The following is a 23,976-nucleotide window of genomic DNA, read 5'->3' on the forward strand; positions in this document are numbered from 1 at the left end:
GCAGATTCAAAAGGGAAGGAGATATACAGACAATGTGAGCATGCAAATTTTCTTACCACAGGAAAGACGGTTAAAAGGGAAACGTAACAGCAATTTTAGTTACAATGACTAAATTGAAACTCAGACTCCAAGAGAATGGGTCTCTCTCTCTTGTTCTGGCTTGTGAGCCCTAACATGAGTCTCTCTCTTGCAGCATTTATAATCGTTCTTTTAATTTATGAGGATAAGCGAGATGGAGTTACAAATTACTAGGAATATAATTAACTTGCAGTGAATGCAGAGCTAATCTTTTCGTTGCCAGCACTGTTACACAGGCAGTAAAGCCTTTCTCAGATCGGGTCCTACGTGCCAATGGTTCTGGTCAATGATTATCCCTTGCAAAAAGCTTGTGACATACTCCCTCCGGTCACCTGTTTACATCCCAAATGTTCTCAAGTTCTGCTATTTCAGGCTTAACTCTTGTGACCTTAGTCAATGATATTCAATCCAAGCCTCCTTACCATATCCTGCAAGGCAAACAACTCCAGGTCAGTTTTAGTAACCAGCGCTATGTCATGCCTGTGGTCAATGACTGTAAATATGCCCACGCCCATGTGTTTCCTAAATTTGGATGTCTGTGATAGCAAACAACAGGGTCTGGGTGGTCAGTCCTGTTTCACCCAAGAAGATTGGGGGCATTTTTGGTCTTTGAACATTTTCTTTCACCTTCTGAGCATTGTCTGGACAAATTTAGATTTATTAGAAGAGATCAGCTAAGCACGATAAGGAAAACAATTGTGACGTCTGCAGAATGTCTCTAAGAGCTGGATGAGTCAGATAACAGAGACACTGAGCAGAAGATATCTACCTCCAACAGCGGCCAATTGCAAAAGCTTACAGACAGTATAAAACCAGGTCAAGTATACAGTCATATTTCTCCTAAATACTCCACCAGACCCAGCGGTTTGTGGCTCAGGGACTTCCTGAGCTAGAGATGGTGTGTCTGTGTTTAATAGCTTGGACAGACTTTTCTTCCTGGTATTTGTTCAAAAGGTTCTTGAACCCCCCCCGATGTTTTAGTACTCATAGTATCCTATAGAAATAAGCTCCTCAGTCTATGTGTGAATTGTCTCTTTCTTTTTGGTTCTGCCACTTTCCAAGCCACTTCCTCTCCTTTTCAGTCTTTGTTCACCCTCCCCAAGCCAAGTTTTGTACTGATCCTCGAGGACAGAGAGTGACTGGGTCCCATTCAGGGCATAACTTCTGGTCTCCTTTGGAAAACACTGTCGTTTTCCCAGGGGAGCTAGTATGTAGGTGACCAGTCTTTACCCCAGTACACTCATACAATAGAAACATCACCTTTGCAAAGTTCCCTGTGGTGGTTACCAGTATATAATGAAATGACTCCCAGCAGCTCTACTGTATTTGCAAAGGGCACAAGATTACTCCTGTAAAAACAAATGATCGTTATCAGCTCAACTGCATCCTAATTTGAACATTTTTCATCTGTTACGAGACATCAGTGGAGCTTATCTGAACTACTGCTAGCAGCTGGCGTGTTGACATTGCACAGGATGCAGAAAAACTGTTATTCCTTGGGGTGTTACCCTGACCTCAGCTTTGCTGATGGACCTCATTTGTGCCTGCTTCTCCTCTTACTGCTCTAGGCTATACACATCAAAGGTGATCTGCTGTTCTGTCCAGAGAGCATCAACACGGTAGCAACAGCACATGGAACAGATATTAACATCAACCAGTTCAGGGAGCTGGTTTAAGCACAGCTCCGCAAGTTATTGCACTGTGGAGGGGTAACTTCTCTGAAGGAGAGAGGCAAGAATAAGTAGGTGGAGGCAAAGAGCCAGTGTAATTTCTTAAACTGGCTTTTTCCCTGCATCCAGTGCATTCTGAGCACTCTCAGCAGAGGGGCAGTGCTGGAGGTGGCTAATAGCTCTTAGGCGTGCAATGCTCTGACTCTACATATATGCACACACACATACATATATAAACACAAAAATCACCCCACACTCTCATGTATGCTCTTTTTCTGTTCTGATTGATTTATCGGGCACAACTTGCACTCCTCGTGATTTAGGAAATACTGAATAAACTGTCTTTAACACTTTCAGAAGAGAAACTACTGTGTTTACAACAGCTTGGCTGATGGCTTGGGGCATCTCCATCTCATGCCTCCCAACCTCCTGCTAGTTCAGCCAAGCCTTTGGTCTCCAGCTTCTCACTGTTCCTGCCCCATGCAGCTGTGAGAGACACCAGGCATGGCAGTGCTTACAGCACCCCAAAACCAGTTTCACTGGGGGATACCACGCAACCTATCAGTCCTGCAGACACAGTGGGCAGAGCCCATCAGCCCAGCCGTCTGCCCCGCTCACTCGGTTTTTGCATTTGTTTCTCTGCACTGAGCAATCTGGAAAGCCAAGCATTTCTGTCTTGTCAGAGAACAAAAATGTCTCGCATACAAAACAAGAGACTTAGTAGAATCCATTAATATGTTACTAAATAGGACTTGCCTGCCCTCTCCGGTCCAGAGCTGAGCCTCCCAGGAGGTCTGTTAATTTACTGTTTTCCCATTACATCCAGTGAACTCACTAGGATTCTTTGCACCCTGAGTGCAAAGCGGGTGGAATTGTATCCACCATGGATGTCGTCAAATTTAGAATAAAACATACACATCTGCTTACATAACGAGTTGAATGGGCCTGGTTCATAGAACTAGACATTTAATCCATGGCTCAGCTTGGGTGTGGGAGATACCAAAGTAGCTACGAGCACCTCTCCCTCCTAGTAGCTGGCTAGTTCTGGTACTAATTTGAGGGCTGTGTGTACCTCAAACCGACTTTCGTACCTCGAAATAGCTCTGAATAAGACACACTGGCAGTTGAGGATAAGTAGGAAGCAGCAGCCAAGACTGGATGTCAGGAGAGGCCAAGAGTGGATGTCATAAAACCCCTGTGCTGTTCGGAGCGTTTTCATCCACGGGAATTCTTCAATAGTTGGCTCATGAAGCATTGCAGCTGTCTTGCAAATGCTGGCGAGAGCAGCGTGGCCATGTGAAGTGGCCAGGCAATGGCCACTACTGGGAACTGACTCCATGTCTCCTACTGGACAGAGGAGGCTTTCAGCAGATACCCCTGAAGCTTGATTTGGTGCCTTACACAAAGAAAACTTGAAAATCTGTCCCTTCTGCTTTCTTCTGCTTCTATGCTGATCTGCTGTCCTCACTGTAAAAGGGTGTAAAAGGTTCCAGTCTGCATATCCTGGAAGCTGCAGGGAACCACTCTGCAAACAAGAGTTTATGCTCCAAGAAAAGCCCAGCTCGCTGTATGCACGCAGTGTGCCACAGACCCCAGGGTCTCCAGAAGCCAGATTTTCTAACCATGGATTCCAAGTCATTCCTCTCACATTAAAAAAAAAAAAAAAGTTTTTGCTCAGTAGAGAGGGAAACTTTAATCTTCCCAAACAGATCAGCTTTTACAGGAGGCTATTTTAGGTGTTGATTCTGTAACAGTGAAGTTATTGGACAAATGAAGAACATGGCATATGCTGTAGCTTGGAGCAATTCACATTCCTCAGGTGCTAAAAGCTTTAAATACTTCCTTTGGGCATGAAATAGATCTGCTGTCAAAGAAGCCAGCATTCCTGACAGTGCCTGTCCCACAGACTCCCACAGGAGAAAGTCTGCAGAGCTGAACTAGTCTGACCCCAGGAAATACTTCCCACATCTCTCATTCTTGCTTAGTTTCTACTTTAATTTTCAGGATTTGCTGAAAGGCCAGTTTGATGTTTGGTTATCTTCCTTTTCATGCACTTTCTTGGTCTTCCTTTCTTATATTAATACCATATTAAAGCTGGGATGTGAACCATGCAAGTCAGGAAGTCCAAGATGCTCTTTTGGAGACACTCAGTCAACATTGTCAATGATTTTTTAAAACTTCTCTTGTCATCTTTGCTAATAACACAAACGGCTGATTTCAGACTGGAACTAAATACATTCATGCAGCCAGCAGGTAACATCTCTCCAAGGAATCCTAACTCTTGTGAGCTTATCTTTGTCCATTTTGACTAAAAAAATCATACAGAGACCTCCAATTAAAGTATCAATAGCTTTAAGATGTATGCATGTTTCCTTCCCTTTCTTTTTTACACCACTACCGTAGCAGTGCTATCAGGCTTCACAACAATGATTTAAGGGCTTTTCAGTGCATTCTTGGTGTCACTGTGGGTTCCAAAGTACATTAGCTATTTCTTCATGGTCAAAAAGAATGAATATTGTGTAACAGACTCTGCATTTGCTCCATTCATGGTTGGTTTGGGGATTTTTTTACATCTTCTTATTAAACAGGAATAGTAAAATTTGGTAACTCTGGGTTCAATTCAGGGTTTACAGGAATATCAAAGCTTTTTATCTGGCTTCCTCACATTTGAGCTCACCACTGAATAGTTAGTCCCCATTTCTGCCTCCATAAGGCCACCCTTAGCCACTCGTACACATGCTGCACCTCCAAAGCTGCCGATGTCTCCTAGAATTTTAGTCAGTTCAGTAATTTATTCTTCTTCCTTGCAAATTTACAAATGGGGCAGACAATAAGTGCTCCTCCTCTGTGTGGCTGGCTCCTAGCTGGTGCAGGCCTGGAATCAGTATTTTATTATACAAACGAGAATAAATACATTTTGATCCATCAGACTTTCCCTCATACCCTTTGTGCAAACCCCTGTTTATCAATCAATGTCCTTGGCTGCACGTCTCCAGAAAGTTGTGAGGAAAATCATATTTTGACCCCGTTTTGACCATATGCACCATCTGGTTAAAAGCTGAAGCCAAAAATATTTTTCTGCAGGCCAGATACTCATTCCTCGGGGAACTGAGGGAATAATTAACGCAGAATAGTTAACGCAGCTCTCTCTACAGCCAGCTTGTGTCCATTTGTATTCACCAGAACGTATATCTACCCCTTTTTTTTTTCCTGAATATTGTTAATACGAAACAGCAAGGAGAGTGCGAGGGGACGCTGAAAACCAGGGGGAGTTCAAAGACAGCCTGCAGAGGATCTGGGATCCAGAAAACCAGGAGATTAAGTTAGGTCAGGAAAAAAAAAAAAAAAAGCTGTAAATCAACGCGATTGCAGACCACCGCCATCTACAGAGCGAGCTGTCAGGTGAAAGAAGCCTCTTCAGCCCGGTGAGCGGCAGCGCGGTTCCACCGCCGCTTCTCCCTCCCCTCAGGCCCGCCTCCCCTCAGCCCGCGCCGGGCCCGCCCCTCAGGAAAGCTCCCGGCTTCCGCCGTTTGACAGGCCGCGGCCCGGCCCAAGCGGGAAAGCGGCCGGGGAGGCCCCGGAAGGTGGGTTGGCGGGGCCGGGGCTGTGTGAGGGAGCTCCGGTGGATAACGGTGGGATTCCAGGCACGGGCATGATGGCGGCCCCGGTACCGCCCGCCGCGCTCGGCAAGGCCGGAGGGGCCCCTCCGGCCTTGCCTTGCGCGGCGGGCGGTGCCGGGGCCGCCCCTGGGTAGCTGTGAGGGATTTTGTGCTGCCTTCAAGGCTCTCAGTGCTGTGTGTGCCGTGTAACAGGCCCGCCTGTGGAAGCGACTCTTTGTAATACCATAACAAACCACTTTTACGTATGTCGCGGATCAAAGATGCAGCAAAGACCCTGTAATAAATATGGGGTATAAAGTAAAGTCCTCATTTCTAAGCACAGCTCGGAGTGTGTGTGTGGGCAATGGCGTGTGATCAGCCAGTTAAATAAGGTATACAAAGACACTATAAATAAGGTTGCGCTGTGATTTTCCTAGCTTCCCCTGTCACTTTTTTCTTCCGTAGACAGCGTCCTCTGGCCATTTTTGTGCATAAGTAAGCAAGCAGGCTATGGAATTGGTAATAGATGCCGTAGAGATTTTGGGAGAAGAGCGATTTCACAATTAAATGTCAGAAGAGCAGCCGTTGTGTCGCAGAAAGCGGTATAGTTTGGACCCTGAAAGGAGGAGAAATACCCAGCCTATGGAAACATACTGCAAAGCTTCTTTTGAAAAAATTGACGCTTTTCTCAATAAGATTGCCGTGTTAGAAACACGGCTGCTGTGTCATGAGCGACTCTGGGCTCTCCTGGGTCAGATCTGGGTCTGACTCAGATTTTCAGAGTCACCAGTGATTTGCTGCTTTCCTGGAAGCATGTGTTTGTAGAAGAGACTTCTGCTTTTGTTCCTCTGTTCTGTCATCAGAAGTTTTTTGTCTCTCTCGCTATTAGCAAGCTATTGTCACATACAGCATATTACCCGAAGCTGTGCGGGAAATGGTCCTCTCTCCTCAGATCCTTCTTTGTTTGTATAGGGCCTGAAGGCTTTGTTCTAGTGTTTTGAACCATGATAGTGGTGGACATTACATCAGCTATTTATCTTCACCTGCATTTACACTTGTATCTCTGCAGACTGTCATCTGTTAAGGCTTTGATCCAGTGTTCTGTTTTCTTATTATAACTATTTAACAGTGGCTGGTAACGCAATGCAAAGTACACACAAATATGCCTCTGTCACAAGGATACGCTGTACAGATTCATCCTGGATTGCTAAGCATAGGACAAGCCTTTTCTCTGGTTGAAAACAGAAGAAAGGGACCTTCTCACTAAAGAGAGATGCTGGTAGCATGTGCATTGAATCGCTCCCAAGTTAATCACCTTGAGCAGCACCTTAGCTGTTACTGTCTTGTGCCTGATGACAAACTGTGGCTGTGATTCCCTCCACGTGGTTTTGTTAGAGATGTCAGGTTCTTTGTGCAAAGCGTGAATACTGAGGCCTTTCTTTGAGTAGCTTGGCCTGAAATCTGGAGGAAATAATCTCTCTCTCTTTTTAAGTCAAAGGCTTCTCATAGGACTTCACACGGTCCTCCTTTATAAAGCTGGCTGTGGAACAGGTCCTTTCTCTGAGCCTGAGCCCAGGGTTGATTTCTCAGGAGGAGGTGTGAGAGCCCTCTGCTTCCATGCACATGCAGGGACCAACTCCAGGATCCTTTTGTAGGTAAATCTTTGTGTCTTTGCTGCTTATGCTTTTTTTTCCTGGTCTTCCAGTTACTGGTACTTCAACTGGTACTTCAACTCTTTAGCGGAGCTCTCTGTGTGGATATTGTTCAGATGTTTGAGCTTTTGAGTCATAAGTTTTCCTTTTTGACAGTGCATTAATGAGGGCTTTGGTGAAACATCTTTAGTCACTGAGTCAAATCCCCATGCCTGAACTAAATTGTTTCTTGTGCAATATTAAGATTGAGGAAGGAATGTATTTTCTAGGGTTGTTTTATAAGATGGATACCTAAGACTTAAGTGTAACTAGTTCTGTATCCCCTTATATGGCTCATTCCGTGTGCTTTACAAATCAGGAGTGTTCTCTTTGCTGTCATATAGGTGGAAAAAAATAAGACTTACAGCTCTTGGATGATTAGCCCAATATACCCAATGTACATCTGCTACAAGTAATGTAGATATAAAGGAAAAACCTAAACCGCAGATGATTTTGAATCCTTGTGTCCATTTTGTGATCAGTGTTTGTGGCCTCAGTAAATGCTGCCTTGCTTAGCTAAATGCTGGCTTGGCTAACTCAGATCTCAGGAGGCTGAGCTAGCTAACATCCATTGTCAGTATTATATTTAACTTGTTTGCTTTCTTTTAATATGCAAGTTTGGCACTCAATTAAAAATAGCAGCTAGAATGTTGGGGGGGGATGACAAAAGCAGAACAAAACAAAATGGTTTAAGAGAGTCAACCAAAGCGGAGCGTAATTTTGCTGTGAAGGCTTTTGGGGTTTTTCATGGCGTTTCATCACTCTCCCTCATTTTTATCTTCCTTGTTCTTTACAGAACGATGAGTTAGTTTCATTCTGAAAAGCTCAAGATGTCCAGTAGGCAGTAGGAGCGAGGACTGGGATTGCAAGGACGTCTTGCAGGAAATGACATCCCCAGCATTCAGTAAGGTGAATGAAACCATTAATTTTGCCATACTTTTGAGGTATTAGTAGGATTGCACATAGATTTTCTGTGGAGAGATTGACTTAATATTTATAGTTACAATGTACTGGCTCCTGCCTGCACTCTTCTTCCAAGGTTTTTTGCCTGCTTCTCACACTGCTGTTCAGGAAGCTATACGTTATTAACTTACTAATTGGTTAGATCAGGCAGGGAAGGTGGATGGAAATCCTTCTTGCTGAGAACTCATTGAAGGATCTGGCTTAAAATGAAGTGTGAGAGTTTGTGGAACAAATAGACAAGAGGCAGGAACAAGTTGCCAGACCAGATGAAGCCCCCAGGGACAGTGCTGCTAACGATGGCCTCTCCCTTGTCACTGGAAGCTAATACCTGTCGACTGGAGAGCAGCAGATGTGTCACTACTTTTTAAAGAGGGTTCTAGAGGAAATCTGTGGGCTGCAGACCAAGAAGTTTGACCACTATCAACTGAACAAGTAGAAAATATAGCTATTGGACACCTGCATAAATACTATGTAGTGGGGAAGAGCCAATGTGGCTTTTGTAATGGAAAGTCATGCCTTAAAAAAATGTCGGAATTCTCTAAAGGTCTAAATAAGCACGTTGAGAGGTCTGGCTTACAGTTTGTACTCAGGTTTCAGGAAGCTCTTAAACAGGAGCCCTCACCTGAGCAGTCCCTGACATAATAAGGGAGTTCCCTGTCATAAATAGTTGATGCAAAGATAGGAAAGAGGATGTGAGTAAATGGGCAGCCCGCCTGGTGGCTGGAGGTCACCAGTGGGGTGCCGCAGGGATGTTTTGTATATGACCTGGAAAAACAATGTTTCCAGCTGGCTTGACATTATTTGAGGTGGTAAAGAAGAGGGCTGACAGTGATGAATTGCAAATGTAAACTGATTCATGTGGGTGGGGAGCAGTCCTAATGTCACGCACAAAATAAGTGAGTTTTTGGAGCCATAATGACTAATTCTATGAAGCTTTCTTCATCAGTAAAGCCTTGGTTTGGATAGTTTTTCACAGGCTCAGGGAAGGCTGCATAAGCTCACAGTTGCTAAGTACACACAAACTGTGCCTGGTTCAGAAGGTTCCTGCCTGGAGACGCAGAGGATGCATGGAGAAGCACTGTGTGCTTACTCTGTTCTTCCCAAGGCTCCTGCTTTTCATCTGTGCTAGAGAGCAGGATACAGGGAGACACATCCTTTGGTCTGACCCAGCATTGACCATTTACATATTCCCACATAAAATCTGTACGACTGGGAATTGGTATGAGGAATTGTCTCTCCAGAAATGGCAATGTGTCCTTACGTACGTATCTTCAGGAAGATAGATATGCGTGAGGAAAACTTTGCAGCTGCAGGTATCTGGACCTGTGAGCCAAAAGTACATGCAAATTACTGGTGGGATTTTCTTTTTTACCTTCTTTTAGTGAAAGCTCAGTAAGTTCATAAGGAAATACCTACAAATGCAGTTTTATTAGCAGGATTAAAGAAGCCTGTGTAGACTCAGTTTGCCTGGAATACAGGGTGTATCTGCCGCTGAGCTGTATTTTACAGAGATTTTCAGTGTCTTTCTGATTCTGGCTTGCAGGGTCCCTAAACACTTGCTGGAGACTAGCCCAGCAGCCCTGAACACTTTAGGCACTTTTGCAGACCTATTGAGCTCTTGATCTTCCTTTTCTGACTTCCATACTCTTTTTGTGCATGTGTACACACATGTGCTTAACAACTTGTAGCTAGTTTGGTTACAACAGGAGTAGTAAAAAGCAATTAAACCTGCATCTGATTCTTATTTGAGGCACAGAAGTAGAATTTGTTTACTCTACAAGCAAGAAAATCTAGATAGAAATAAGAGTTGCAGAATTTGTCTGTAGACTTACACGTTAAGAGGTGGTGTCTCTTACTTCCCAAATACATAGAGCTTGGGTACTTGACGGGTGCTGTCTTTTACAGTGTGCTTTTTCACAGGCAAGAAAGGATTTATATGTACAAGCAACATCCGTTATAGAAAGTGTAGACAGATTTTGAGGAATAGGGTTTTATGTTTCGTATCTTGGTATGAACAAGCAGGGAGACGAAGGGTAGGTTGGTGTTTTTCTGGATTTCTGAGATGGTATTGCAGTGCCCTCACTCTGCATTTTTCTTTTAAAGCAATCGCATTTTTGCATGTGACCCATTTCTCATGACGATAAGGCAGTAGTATCCTACTGCTATTTCTAATGAGAGTTGAAAGTGCTGAGATCTGTCTAGGCTCAGCCCATAGCAATGAAATTAGAAGTGCCCTAAGGCTGCCAGTATAACATTTACATGAGAGCACTTGCAGCTTTTAAGAATTACTTAATTGGAAGGGCAATAGGTGCCAGGCGGATCCTGTTGCTGATGTCGCATTCCATAAGAGCACAAATTACCAAACGAGTTAATGCTCCACTCAAATTTGCCATGTTTTCAGCACGGTTTTATGTATGGCTGATGAACTGGAAGTTCCAGTTAATACTGTCAGAGAAGTCTGGAGGGACTGTCTTCAGCGTGGAGCATTCCCTTGGCTGAGTCCTGCAGAGGGTCAGTCTGGTATGGGGGAGTGCTCCTCTTCCGTCCCTTCCTCCCTGCAACCCTTTTTCCTATTCGTGCCCTTTCTCCTAGACAGGACTGTAATTTGTGAAATCACCAGGCAATTTTGTTTGAGGCAGGTTGGTGACTTCCAACAACATTTTTAGGAATTTCCAACAGCTGACAGCCACAGTTCAGAGCAGGATACCTGGCCTGGGGCTGGCCGTTCTATGGCAAGTCTCTGACAACACTGAATTATTGCAATAAAGAATTAATATTCAGAAAAAAAATAAAAACATCCCACCTCCCTGCCAGTCATGCCAATGCGATTTTTTTTTTTTTTTACTGCCTATTTTTATATGTTTGTGTCTGGATTCTTCTGAAGTGAAGTTGGGGTATTGGCACTGGTGATCCAGAGTGTAGCAATGCTGAATTTGTTTCAGTGTAGTTCAAGGAAACGATTGCTGGTGGATTTTTATTTGTGAGAAACATCAGAGCAAGACAAAGATTGGGTTTGATGGTGAAGGTTTTTATAGTAATTTTTAAAAGCTGATGATCTGGTGGAAAAATGGGTGGCAACAGCTACTTAATTATGTATATACTTCCCTTGCAGGCTCAGCTGTATACAGGATTCTTTTTCCATTTCTAATTAGGTATAATGTTGCCTTTTTCCCTTAGATCTACATGTGGTTGAATTTCAGAACTGATGACACGTCTTCTAAAACTCAGTGTCTTTGCACTCTCTTATAAGAGTCCTTTTTTGAGGCTGACGCTTCCCAAATGTAGTGCCAATGTGAGATTTTAAAAAGTTTGGTTTCAGCTTTTTATGTATGCAGTGTAAAAAAGGCTAAAGAGCATTTCCAGCAATGCCCCAACTGGGAGGTGGGCTTTTGCTAGACCAATAGAAAACTGCAAATTGTTCCTGAGTTTGAGCTAACGATGCACTGTTGGGACCACGATCTCCAGCTCCAAAATCTCTTAGCCTATTTCAAAGTGCTTTATACAGTGAATAAAGAAGTTTGTTCCTGTTCGACAGGTATAAGGACTGCAGCACAGAAAAAACCCCAAAACATTAAGATTTTGAAGCTCGCGTAGTAAATTGGTGACAAACCCAGAAGAACAATCTCAGGTTACGTAGTTGCCACAAATACACCCTGTTGACTGGAACACACTGCTCTTCATCTTTCTGGTAGGTGAATTTCAGGCTTATTTTGTGGAGGTTCTAACACAAACATTTCTACAGTGTGATCAAGTTTGTCACTGTGACTGTAAATAGGGCATCTCCCAACTCTTAATGTTCTGTGTCCCATGGAATTGTGAATCCTGATCCAGGTACGTTACTGCTTGAAATGATCGATACATCATTTCTATAGACTTTCTGAGTCGGCACAATTTTTGAGGTGGTTGCTTCCTGTCTGCTTAACAGATCACGTTAGTTCCAGATAAAAAGTGTATAGTACTGGTTCATCTTTGTTTTCAATTTTGGAGTTTCCTAACCTAACAGCAAACTTATTTTTACTAAGTGGAGCAGAGTTGCTTTTTATCTACGGTTCTTAAAAGATGAATACTCAAACTGCAGTTTTCTGTTTGCTTATCAGTGGAGCCCAATATCTGCCTAGCCTGATGTAGACACAGCTAAATCTGTCACCTGCTTCTGCAGTTTGCCAAGGTTGTCCGATTATTATAGCTTTCAGATTCCCTGTTGTGGAGAGATGCATGAAAACAAGAGTTTGTAGAAATGAGTTACTTCTAAATAAACTTTATATTCCTAATTATTTTTATATCAATTTTCTAGAACTATGCCGAGAAAAAGAAAGCTGTTGGCTCAATTAAGTGCTCTCCAAAGCAACTCCAGCTTCCCTCCTTTTGATGCCTTGGTGAACCTGAATGCTACGTCTGATGGGGATTCTGCTCCAAAAAGCAGCAAATATTTTGCAGTAGAGAAAAAAAATTCTTCCCAGCTAGAAGCAGATTTTTTCAACCAGCCCTGTATTAGTCTGGCCAAGTCCTTTCTGGGACAGGTAAGACACGAACGCTGAGATTGCTGTGCTGGATGGAGCATGTGCTAGCTAATAACTACGTGTAAAAGGATGAAATTCTTTTTTTGCCATTTGACTCCGGGGCTTTGCTATTTTAGGAATACAGCTCTTGTTCCTTCTCTTGTTAAGTTCAGTGGAATTTAAAGACTAGTAGCCAAATCTATTTTGGACAAAGTCAGGGGAGTCATTTTCCGGTTTAGTTTGTTGTCACATTTCAGAATTAGTTTTTTGTGGATTTTTTTCTCCCTTCTTTCTGGTTTACTGAAATGTACTTTGCTGTTTGTGGTTTGAAGGTTGTTTCAGGCTCGTTATTTTCCTTTCAGGTATTCCTTTATTTCTTTTTGGCTCTTGCTTAGCCCAGTGGAAAGTAATGCTCTGCAAGTCAGCAACATCTCCTTCTCTGCCTCTGTTTTACTTTCTTGTGATGCTAATAGCATGGCAGGCCCTTGCCTTTCTTGACCAGTACCCCCTGTCATAGCGTACTCAAATATTTCATTCTTATCTGTAAGTTCAGCAGACTGCTTGGTACTTTCTTTGATGCGGCCCTGTATGCTTTGAAAGATGTGTCTCACACTACCTGCTTTTATTTTTGCTGTTCTGAATAACTTGATATTGTGGTGAGCTCTCTAGTGATCACCTTTCCAAGGTTATTAACGCAAATTTGCGAGGCAGCACAGGCTGTGGAGACATTTGGGACTCCACAGTCCCGCAGTTAAACCCTTTTCACTCCGAAAAATGCTATTCCTGTCTCTTGTTTCTGAGTTTTCAAGCCATTAATTGTTCACGAAAGGACCTTCTCCCTTATCCCATTGCAGAAACTTTGAGAAATCTTTGGACCTTGTTGAAAGCCTTTGGAAATCAGAGTGGGGGAGATTAAACTTCTGCTTAGTGAGTCCTTCAGAAAACTCCCATGCTGTTTCCATGGGAGAGAGTTCCTCCAGTGTTTTCCCTATAAAAAGTTTCAATCTGGGACCTCCTAAAAAACATTGCAAAACGTGTTTTTAGTTTCACTGCTATGGTCTTATCTTCTCTGAGTCTTTTTTATACCTTTATTGTCTGTAGGGTGAACAGGCTCTCTGGGTTCTCATTGGTGTAGATAACTTCAGGAATTTGTTCCACAAACTGTTGATTTTGGCCTGTCTTGCTGTGTCTAGCTTTTTTTTTTATTTTCTAAGGATATTGTCTTGCTTGTCATGGACCTCTTTGCTCTGCTTTTTAACCCTGCTGGGATTTTTTTTTTGGTCTGTCTTAACCTGTCTCTGATAGTTGTGTGTGTTTGCTATCTTTCTAGACATCCTGCCTTTCCAGCTTTAACCTTTGGCTGCCTCTTTTAAGTTCTTCCTAACAAGCTTCCTTACTTTATGTAGTTTCCCCTTGTTGCTGGTAAGCAGAACTCTGCTGGATTATTTTTGGACCTTAATGCTTGTGAAAGGACGCTGAACTTTAGAGTTCGTGGTCATGACACAAAGTTGTTTTTCAGGGATAAGTCTTTGGAAAAGACCTTGCATTTTGCTCTGGATCAGTTTGAGAGTTTCATCTTTCCCTGTGAGATCCCTGATTACTCGCTCTGCAAAGCATTTGATGGTGTCTAAAAAAATATAGCCTGTGTCTTGTCCCACTGTGATATTTACTTGCTCTCGATGAGGATACCTGAAGTCTCCCAGCGCTGATGCATTTTTTTTATCTTAATGACTCCGACATCCTTATGCACTCCGTTACTCTGGGCAGATGATATTTTAGTCCTAACTCTATACTTTTCCTATTTAGGCATAGAATTACAAGCCAGGCGATTTCGATGTTAATTTTAGGTTGTCTTTAAAGTATAACCCCTAGTTTCCCATGACCCAGTCTATTCTCTCATTTTTTTTAGAATTGTAACTGTAATGGTAACCTAGTGTTTCATTCATTGTCTTAATTCTACCAAATTTTGGAGCTGCCTGGTATATTAATATTGCTTACCCTAAACATGATACTTGGGTTCTTTAGAAACACAAAAATACCCTAAAACATACACACAATAAATAGCCTCTCAAAATGAACTGTCATAACACCAAGATATGTCCTTAATGAGAAATAAAAACCTCTATAAAATAGTTTACTGTGAGCTATTGTGAATGATGACCATTTTTAACTGTTTTAACTGTGAATGTCTGGTGTGTCTGAAGTGTCAGGGAAAGGCCTGCATGCTTTTAAAATCATAACCTACCCATTGCATTTCATCAGGCAGTTGCTAAACACCAGTGCTTTTCTGAAGTCACTGCATTTTTCATAAAAATAATAGACTGATTTGTTTTCAACAATTTGAGAGTGCTGTAGGGAAACCAGGATATACCAGAGTTACAACATTTGCAACTGGCTTCTGGAGCATCCGTACTGGACCAGATCAATAACTGCATTAGCAATCCAGCACAAACGTCTGTTAGGAATTAAGCTTTGTTTCTTGAAGGTCATTTTTGAATGGTTAGTTTTCAAATATAGAAGCACTGAATATAGTGTAATTAAACTGATAGCTGTTGCCTAATGAGACTATACTGCAGTATTTCTTAAACGCACATTAAGTAAAATAAGAAGTTTAGAAATCAGGTCAAACCACAAGAAACTTTGTAGGAAAATTAGTGATTGTTTCATTTTTAAAGATAATCTTTTCACTGTCATGTTATGTTTTTTTTTTCCCTGCATCTGCTTTCTTTTATTTAAGGAGGTACCAGCAGCAAGGAACACCCTGTAACAAAAAGTGGTGGTGGTGTCTGCCTGAAGCCAGTTCCCAGCTCTCCTGCACTGCCCCTCGCTGTGGTGCAGAAAATATGGAAACGGCATCGATACTCACTCCGGGCACGATTATCTCTATGGTTAGGGACTAAGACTTGTTTGAAATATCTCTATGGAGAGAGACTATCTAATCATAGTTGTTGTTTAATCGTGCCGCTGTCATATTTCTTCTGGTCTAAAGAATACACAGTCATGATGCCTCAAGGTTGATGGTGGTGCTTTTTTGCCTTAACCCTGGTGGATTGGGGTGAGAATACAGAAAATAACTAGAAAAGCAACTCTGTGGGCTTTACTGTGTTAGGATCATAAATGGGTTCTTTGTGATACTGCCACATCTAGACACTCCAGGCATTTTGTGGGGCGAATGGCAGGTAGGAACTTCTTGTACTGGCCCATGGCCTGGACAGTAGAAGCTGAGAAAGTTCACATTCGCTTACAGACTGGACTGCTAGGTGGAGAGGAGAGTTCGTAGTACCATCAGGTTCTTTTTTCTGACTTCTTTTGTTTCCACAGCTCTTGCACTCCGGTTATTTTCTACAGAGGGTTGCTAACTGATGCACTCTGACCTCTCTTTCAGATTTTAGTTCGCAAACTTCCTGATGGCAGAGAACTCTGGGGGAGGATTGTTGAAACAGAAGCTTATCTGGGTGGGGAAGATGAAGCTTCCCACTCGAAAGGTGGGAAACAAACTCAACGAAACGCGGCAATGTTCATGAAACCAGGAACCCTGTACGTGTATCAGATCTATGGGATTTATTTCTGCGTGAATGTTTCCAGCCAAGGTAAATTGATGCTGAAAGAGGTTTAATGCTTGCCATGTTGCAGTCACTCGTGAGCTCCCTGTGGGCTCCGTCAAGTCAATGACTTGCTGTGACAATTTGTCCTTGGGAGCTGGGTTTTGCCATTGTGAACAGTAACTGTGGACAGACGGCACGTTAACTTTCAACATTACCAGCAGGGCCCATCTCCAGCTGCACAGTCACCAGCCTGGTGGGGTTTTTGTCCCAGCTCTGAGCTGTGTGAGCTTTTCAGGCACAGAAATAAAGATCACGGACTGGAGGATAATCTTGATAGGATGGAGCTTTCAGTTTTGATGGCCTGGGCCTTATTCATGGGGTTCGGTGGACTTTGTTCCTCAAAGGTGGTGCAGTCTAGTGACAGCCTACATCTCGGTGTCTGTCGTCATGACAAAAAACTCTTCTGTCTCCTACTTTTATCTTCAGAAGCTGTAAATCTTGGGGAAAACAAAAAGGTCTGAGATGTCCAAGGAGTCACTCCAGGAGCATTTAACTGCTTTGCTGTATCTTAAAATGAAAAAAAACCACAACAAATCAAAATACCCAGACTGTTACAGAATCTTCAGTCTTTTATTATTCTCAAGATACGTAATCAACCCTAATCAAACGATGCTGGAATTTACTGAGACACTCCTTCCACAGCTCCTCTTAATGTGCAAGTGTTACTTCTAAAACTTTTTTTTTTCTTTCCTGTAAGAATGACAGTGTTTGCCTTGCAATCAAGCTATTGGTTCATTAGACACCTTGAAATGGCAGCAGGTATTTCTTAGGTAAATACTCATTTTGTCTAAAAAACCTCAAAAATAATTTATTTTCTTTTTTGCCATTTCAAAGATATAGCTTTAAAAAAAACCCCACCGCTTGTATATTCCTAAGTGGAAAGCAAATGTTGTAACAGTGGCCATTAATCCTCAGGTTTTGGCCTTTGGACAGGAGCCAGGGAGAAAACCAGGGCCAGGTTATACTGCAGGGGAAGAGCCCGTCTTTCTAAATGGAGGTCTGGAGCCTGGTGGATGAACACATGCGGATTTCATTAGCTTGTCTCTGCCAAATCTGTTCAGATAATGAAAGCAGAATGGTTCTTTATTAAGGATGGGCTTCTTAGCGTTTGAAATATTAGGAATAATAATTTTTATTTAAAAAAAAAAAAAAAAGATGCTTAGCCTTTTGAATTCTAGAAAGACTTCTTTGAAATTTATACTTTGGGAAATTTTCCTGTGTTTAGTTTTGCAGCAAATCAGTTAAAGAGCTCAATGTTGTGATGGATTTAGTTGGATTTTTTTGTTAAAAACTTATTCTCCATTAGCTGTCATGCATGCAGCTACGCTGACACCGAGCATGGCTGTCACTGACAGCTTTGTCAGGAACACGCTGAAGTAACGAGCGTGGCTGTGCACATTGTGTGTCACAGATACATGAGTAGGATTTACTCTTTCAGTGTATTCACCAATGTGCAGATGTGTTGAAAGAAAGAATCTGAGGAGGAATCATACCTGAGATGCTCCCATCTTGACATAGATGGAGAGGAAGCCTGTCCTGTCATTTGGTCTGAAGGAAGGACTGAGGAAGTTGTCTTTCGTGGTGGCACTTATGCACCTGGGTAGAAGCAAAAGCATTTCATTCTCTGGATAAGGGATAGATCTTGGAAACTTTGGTTTGAATCCAGCTCTGGCTGTGCAGAAAACAGAAGGAAACACTGGCAACAGAAATGTTTGTTCTGTCTTAGCACAGACCACGCTCTGCTTATAGCATGAACTTCTGATGTGAGTGGTTTCATCATCTTTGTGCAGGGAATTTGATGCAAAATATCCAAGTACTTCAGGGTCTCCCTGGGAATGCTGCGAAAACCTGAGTGACTGACCAGGAGGCTATAAAAGGAATAGGAATATATTATTTCTGAAGGTGTCATTTGGAAAGACTGACACCAATTACTGAGAGAACACTAAATGCTTTTTCCTTTTCAAAGGGCGCATCTCCAGTGATGTCCCAGAGCTGCATCAGTCTCTTCTTGGGTTTTGGCAGTGCAAAGCTGCAGAGCAGCAGGAATTAAACAGCAGAGAACACGTATTGTCTTCTGCCTCCTATGATCTCCCGGGATCTTTCATATTCCCCTCTCAGCTGTCTTTGAAGCTGAAGGTTTCTCATCTACTCTAGTTATTCCTTCCTTAGGCTTTTGCTCCAAAGCCAGTCTGTAACTTTTATCATCCTGGTTGCCTGTCCCAGAATCTCTTCATTTTGTTACACCTTTCTGTAGATGAAGGGAGGAGCAGAACAAGTCTAGACATGCACACAAATCTCAGGACAGCCGAGCAACTTGCTTTGGATGAGTAGTTGTGGTCTACATCTGGGATATCTGTATGGCACTGCTGGAGCAATGGAGAAGGGGAAGGGTCTTTGGGGGTTTCCTGATGTCTTCAAACACACACAAATTGACCCCGTCTTAAGCCTTTCGGTTTTGATCCGGATGCGTGTTAGCAAAGTTCATACCAAATGACATGAGAATTAGGGGAAAACCTGAGGTTGATTTCAGCAGAAATCAGTTCTAGAGATTTTCCAAATTACTCTTGAAAGAGGTTTCTGTTTGGCCACTGGGTGGTTTGCATCAAAATACTTATGCAATCATACGCTGATTTTTAACAAAGCATTTATTTCTGGAGACTGTTGGAACAAGCACATAGACTTAACTGAGGATGTAGTGTGGTTTTAGGTGGTTTACTAACGTTAGCACAAACTAACAATCGCAAATGAATTCTTAGCTGCCTTAGATTAAACTATCTAGTTTTGTAGTGCAGGCAATTCCTTGTGCTGCTTAAATTGCAGGATCCTGGTGGGAGGAAGGCAAGCGGTTCAGAGAATCAGTATATCCTCTTCAGTACTGGCAGTGACTGCTGTCCTGCTGCTTCTCAGACTCTTGACCTGAGTGACCGTAGAGCTGATTTGGAGCCGCCAGCCCGATGAAAGCGGCTGTCCTTTTACTGGAGAGAGATGAGAGTGCTGGCCTGTCCCTGGGTTGCCTGTGTTTTGCTGCCTTCCTGGCACAGACACTGCACGGGGCTGTCCCAGACACGCCGGTGGGACCAGGCAAGCAGCATGAATTGGATTGTTGCAGCAGACTTTCTTTTAAAGAGTAGTTTAACACTGACTTGAGTCATGCTGGGGCCGCCTTGGTCCTTAACCAGCTCAGGATGTGAGGCCTGTACGAGATGTGCAAAGCTTTATGTGCTGCTCCTACTTGCTCCCTTCTGCTTAGCTTGTCAAAATGGGGTATCTGGCTCGTGACACTCTGGCTCTTCAGAGCTCTCTTGTTTTGAGGTGTAACCTTGTAGCATCATCTGTTTTAATACCAGGTGGAATAAACCTTCTCTTCTGTTTTCTGTATTTGGCTTATGCTGGACTGGGCTCAGCGCTGTCACTTGGGGATAGGAAAAGGTGTGTCACCAGCAGAGCTGTGCTGGCAGAGCTGCTTGGGAGAGCAGCTACAAAAGCACGGACTTTACCTTGAGAGCCACCACCGCTGCAGTGTCCTCAGCAGCGTGGCCCCAGCCCAGCCTGGTGCTGCCAACAGACACCAGGAGCACTTCAGCCATAGCCTGTTGTCTTGCCGCTTTGCTGGGGCAAGAAATGGTGGCTTGTCAGTGTGTTCGGTAAAGTTCACCTGACTGTATCTTGGTGTTCAGAAAACCATAATGCGCTGAAGGGTGGTCTCCAATACTTTTTGTCACTGAGGAAGGGGAAATCTTCGTGCACGTCACTGAGGTAAAGCTGCATCGTGTGGGATTTTACTGTGAGAGGTCTTCCCATCACTGGGTCAAATACTGCTACTGCCTGAAGCCACGGCCAGCGTCACTACATTGGTTTTTTGAGAAATCATAGATGATAGAGGAAGAAGAGTTTATAGAAAAATATAACCATGAATCCTACAGTATATCCTGGCAGCACAAAGAGCTTTCCCTGGGGTTAAGAGGGACATTGGGCTTCCCTCGCTTTGGGAAGAGGGTAAATGCCAGTCACGCATCTCTTTCTTTGACTTTGCTGCTATTTCTTTCTCTGGAATTTGCCAAGGTGTGTTTATTGCTGCCAGATCTGAAAGAACAGCTTGTAAAATGGAGATCCCAGTGATGCTCTGCCCAGGCCCAGGGCCACACTGCGTGGACTTCCCCCTAACATTCGGATCCTAGACTAGGACTTTGGAGGAAGTGTTTTGGGAACAGTGAGTCAGACGGGTGGAGAGAGCAGAAAATTTTCTTCTCTCCAGTGGCCAACAGCTGTTTCCAAGAATGAGAGCTGGAGCTGTTCCAGGGAAGAAGCAGCAAGCTGCACAGTGGGAGTGTGGGACTTCCCTATCATTTTATGATTTCTAGCTCTTCAGGGAGAGAATTGGCCTCTGCGTGGTTGTTAGATCCCAGCTTGTAGCTTTGAATGCTCCTCGTTATATGGAGTGACTCTTAGGCATGGGAGGTGGATATTCAGCATCTCTGGTCTGGCGCTGCTGGTGTGTCAGTGGCTGTACCCATGTCGGGCAGATGCTGAAGCCAGACAGCCCCTGCGAGCGACCTGCTGCAGGCTGCGGAGAGAGGAAGACAGGCTGGAGTGCCCTGGCAGGCAGGAGATGAGCCAGAAGGATTCACATCTACTCTTTCGCAGTCAAAATAAAACTTCTGATGTGCAGGTATGCTCAGGAGGACCCAAACATCAGCCGGGGGGTGTGGGGACAGGTAGGAGCAGAGAAGGCAGCAGCTCATCCCTGCACTCTTATCCTGCCTGATGTCTCCACCTCTTTCCAAAGCTCTCGTGGCTGCTGACTTAGAGCAGAGAACTGTATCTGCGTTGTGCAGGGCTAGAAAGAGTGCGAAAACTTTCTGGTGGAAATGCAAAAAGAGCAGACAGAGACAGAAATGCCAGCTACCCCCTGCCACAGCTCTGCAGATGCTCTGCAGTTTCTCTGAGTGCTTGTGTCTCTTCACATGAACTCCCAAGGACTCGCGTCAGTTCAAGTCTACGGTATCCACTTGCCTTTGTGATGGATGAAAGCAAATAGTGTAATTAGTGATTGCTCAGAATCCCACAGTTGTTCCTGGCGAGTGAGGCTGCATCCCAGTGTGAAGGATGTTTCTTTGTGCATGGATGAAAAGCAGAATTAGGCCATGGAGCATGTTCTTAAAAATCTAAAATGACCTTTGAGCTCTAAATCACTGTAGTAGAGGGAAGCAGCTTTTGGCTGCCAGATTAGCATCAATCCCCTTCCTTAGAGAAGGGAGTGCCTGGGACCAGATTGCCGACAGCTGTTGGAAGTGAGTCTGTTGACCTCACCGAGCTGTACGGAGGGCAGCAGGGGCTCTGAGCAGGTTCAGAGCAACAGGCACACCTCGCCAAGCCAGAAACCAGGTCCTCAGTTGACAGGCTCAGTTGTGAGCTCGGGAGGGTAATTTAGTGTGGGATTTGTACAAAATATGAGGGGGATTCTATTTTTGGAAATCGCAGGTCCCTAGGGATCTGTCAGTGCCTACAAAGAAAAGCCTTTGCCAGGCGTGAGCGTGGCTCCAGATGTTTGAGGCTGGACAGGGAGAGGGGATTCTTGTGGAGCGGCAGCACCGAGCACGCAGATGCTGGTGGGGAGGAATGCCGTGGGTGGCCCCAGCACAAGGGGTGCTGTGTGGGGCAGCACACAGACCGCTTCACCAGGCGCTCTCCTCGCCCACTCAAGGTCATGAGAAGACCTTCCTTGCTGTCCAGTGGAAAATACCAAGGAAGTGTTTCTGTCCCACTAAGGCTGGAGATCCTCGTCACGGGGGAATGTCTGTGCTCGGAGCTGCTTTGCTGTCACCAAAATTGGAGAGGGCAGTTGGTCACAACAGCTGTGGGCGGCTGGAGTTTCCTGCGGCTCTGACAGGGTGGCGGATCACAGTTGAGAAGAGAATCTTTCCATTTTCTTCACTTCTTGTCATGGAAAGGTCTCTGCTGCAGTGATGCTCCCAGTGCCGTGCATCCTGCAGCCAGAGACAGTGCAGCCCTGTCCTGCCCCAGCTCCCTGCATTGCGAGAGCTGCCCTGGCACAAGAGTTCGGATCGCTCTCCACTGTAGCTCTGCAGTTACCCAAAGCGACCGTCACCCCGCCTGCTGCTGCACCTCCAGTTGGGTGTTTGAATTAACCACCCCTGCAGCCAGGGCTCTGTCAGCAGCAGCACAGACAGCAGCTGCTCCCAGTGCCTGCGGCTCCCTCCCGGGTTTCTCTTTGTCCAGCCCGACTCTGCAAGCTGCCTCTTTCTGCTGGCAGCATCCGCACTCGCTCCTCCTCTCCTTTGTTAGCTGGAATTCTTGTAATCAGAGTTTGTTATAAATCCACGGGGTCTGGGAGCAGCTTTGGATAGCGATGCCAAAACCGAACCATATGTGTATTTATTCCTGAACGTTGTGCTGACATAAGACAAACCTCTTGCCCTCTGGCGAGCCTTGGAGCAGCAGCTAGACTTAGTAACGTCAAGAAGTGGGGTTGGGGAAGAGCAAGTCAGCACTGATGACTGAAGGACACAGCTATGGGAGACAGGACATTCAGAAGAGGGGAGTGCACTGACTGTGGGTTAGTGGCCGACTCTGGAGCCTGGCACTTGAAGCAAAGTGGCCCAAGAGAAGGACAGGCCCTGGCTAAGCTGAGCCGCAGGCCCAGAGCTGAAGTTCTCCTGATGGCGGTGGGGCTGAAAGCTGAGATGTTCTTGACAAACAACCCTGTACTAACACGTGGTTCTTGTTCTGCACAGGGGAAGGGGCTGCAGTCTTACTTCGCTCTCTGGAGCCTCTTCAGGGTTTAGATGCGATGAGGGAGCTGCGCAGTGCTTCAAGGAAAGGACCCACAAAGCCGTTGAAGGACTGGCAGCTGTGTAACGGGCCCTCCAAGCTCTGCCAAGCACTCGGGATTGATAAAGCTTTTGACCAAAGGGACCTGACTCAAGATGCAGCCATCTGGATGGTACCTGGACACGACCTACCAGGGGAGCAGGACGTGGTAGCCACAACAAGGATTGGCATTGGCAACACGGGAGAGTGGGCACAGAAACCTCTCAGGTTTTATTTACGAGGAAACAAATTTGTAAGCGTTGTAGACAAGAAAATGGAGAGAGAGATGGCAGCAATGGGACAAATCTCTTGCAGCTGATGAATCTTGCAGGTGTGCCACGGGCCAGGACTCGAACTGTGCTCTCTATGATGGGCCTCAAGCTATGTCATGGTAGCAGCAAGGGCACACATAGTACCTTGGGGGTTTTTAACAATAAATGTACTTTATCACAATGAATGGGGCAAGGTGGAATTTTATTTGTGGGACAGACTGACGTGGGTCTCGCAGCCAGAACCGAGGTTGGTTTTGGATGTTGAAGGTTGCTTTCTCCCTTGTGAATGGATCCAGGCTCAGTTAAGGTGAACGCGTGGTGAAGGTTCACAGCTCTGACATGCTGTGCTGCTCCCAGCACCCCTGGCCCCCAGTAGAGGCCATCGCTTAGTTGCTGCAGGGGAATAGTCAAAAAAATGGATGGCAGCAGGGTTGAATGAAAGGATGAGAGCTGGGTTAGATCAGCCTGGAGAAGAGGAGGTAAAGGAGGGACCTTACTGTTGTCTACACCTGCCTAGTGGGAGGGTGAGGAGAAGACAGAGCCAGACTTGTTGGACAGGATGAGAGGCAATGGGCATAAGCTGGAAAACAGGAAATTCTCATTAGCTGTATGGAAAAAAATTTCACCATGAGGGTGGTCAAACACTGGAACAGGGGCCCAGGGAAGCTCAGGGAACAGCCTGGAGACATTCAGACCTCCACTGGACAAGCAAGCTCCTGAATGACCTCATCAAACACATTTTCTTTGAGCAGAGATTCGGACAAAAAG

General features: G+C 44.6%; 1 protein-coding gene across 6 annotated transcripts; it reads left to right on the plus strand.

Moving 5' to 3' along the window:
• The first annotated feature begins 4,967 nt into the window (after nucleotides 1-4,967).
• MPG (N-methylpurine DNA glycosylase) lies at nucleotides 4,968-23,387 on the plus strand. 6 transcript variants are annotated; one of them, XM_074596783.1, is made up of 7 exons: nucleotides 4,986-5,173; nucleotides 6,840-7,002; nucleotides 7,835-7,947; nucleotides 11,537-11,689; nucleotides 12,296-12,521; nucleotides 15,886-16,090; nucleotides 22,861-23,387. In XM_074596783.1, exons 5-7 carry the CDS (start codon nucleotides 12,300-12,302, stop codon nucleotides 23,253-23,255), a joined length of 822 nt encoding a protein of 273 aa, XP_074452884.1. In that variant the 5' UTR covers nucleotides 4,986-5,173; nucleotides 6,840-7,002; nucleotides 7,835-7,947; nucleotides 11,537-11,689; nucleotides 12,296-12,299; the 3' UTR covers nucleotides 23,256-23,387. The 6 variants fall into 6 exon arrangements, with proteins under 6 accessions (XP_074452885.1, XP_074452886.1, XP_074452884.1 ...); XM_074596780.1 differs by having other exon boundaries at nucleotides 5,130-5,332; XM_074596785.1 differs by lacking the exon at nucleotides 6,840-7,002 and having other exon boundaries at nucleotides 4,971-5,173.
• The last annotated feature ends 589 nt before the right edge of the window (nucleotides 23,388-23,976 follow it).

Source organism: Larus michahellis, chromosome 8 (genome assembly GCF_964199755.1).
Source record: "Larus michahellis chromosome 8, bLarMic1.1, whole genome shotgun sequence".
Taxonomy (NCBI): domain Eukaryota; kingdom Metazoa; phylum Chordata; class Aves; order Charadriiformes; family Laridae; genus Larus; species Larus michahellis.

Coding starts and splice junctions, on each gene's coding strand:
- MPG (XM_074596784.1), top strand. CDS start 12,300: ATGCCGAGAAAAAGAAAGCTGTTGGCTCAATTAAGTGCTCTCCAAAGC. Junction 12,522..15,885: donor CCAAGTCCTTTCTGGGACAG/GTAAGACACGAA, acceptor CCTCTCTTTCAG/ATTTTAGTTCGCAAACTTCC. Junction 16,091..22,860: donor CGTGAATGTTTCCAGCCAAG/GTAAATTGATGC, acceptor TGTTCTGCACAG/GGGAAGGGGCTGCAGTCTTA.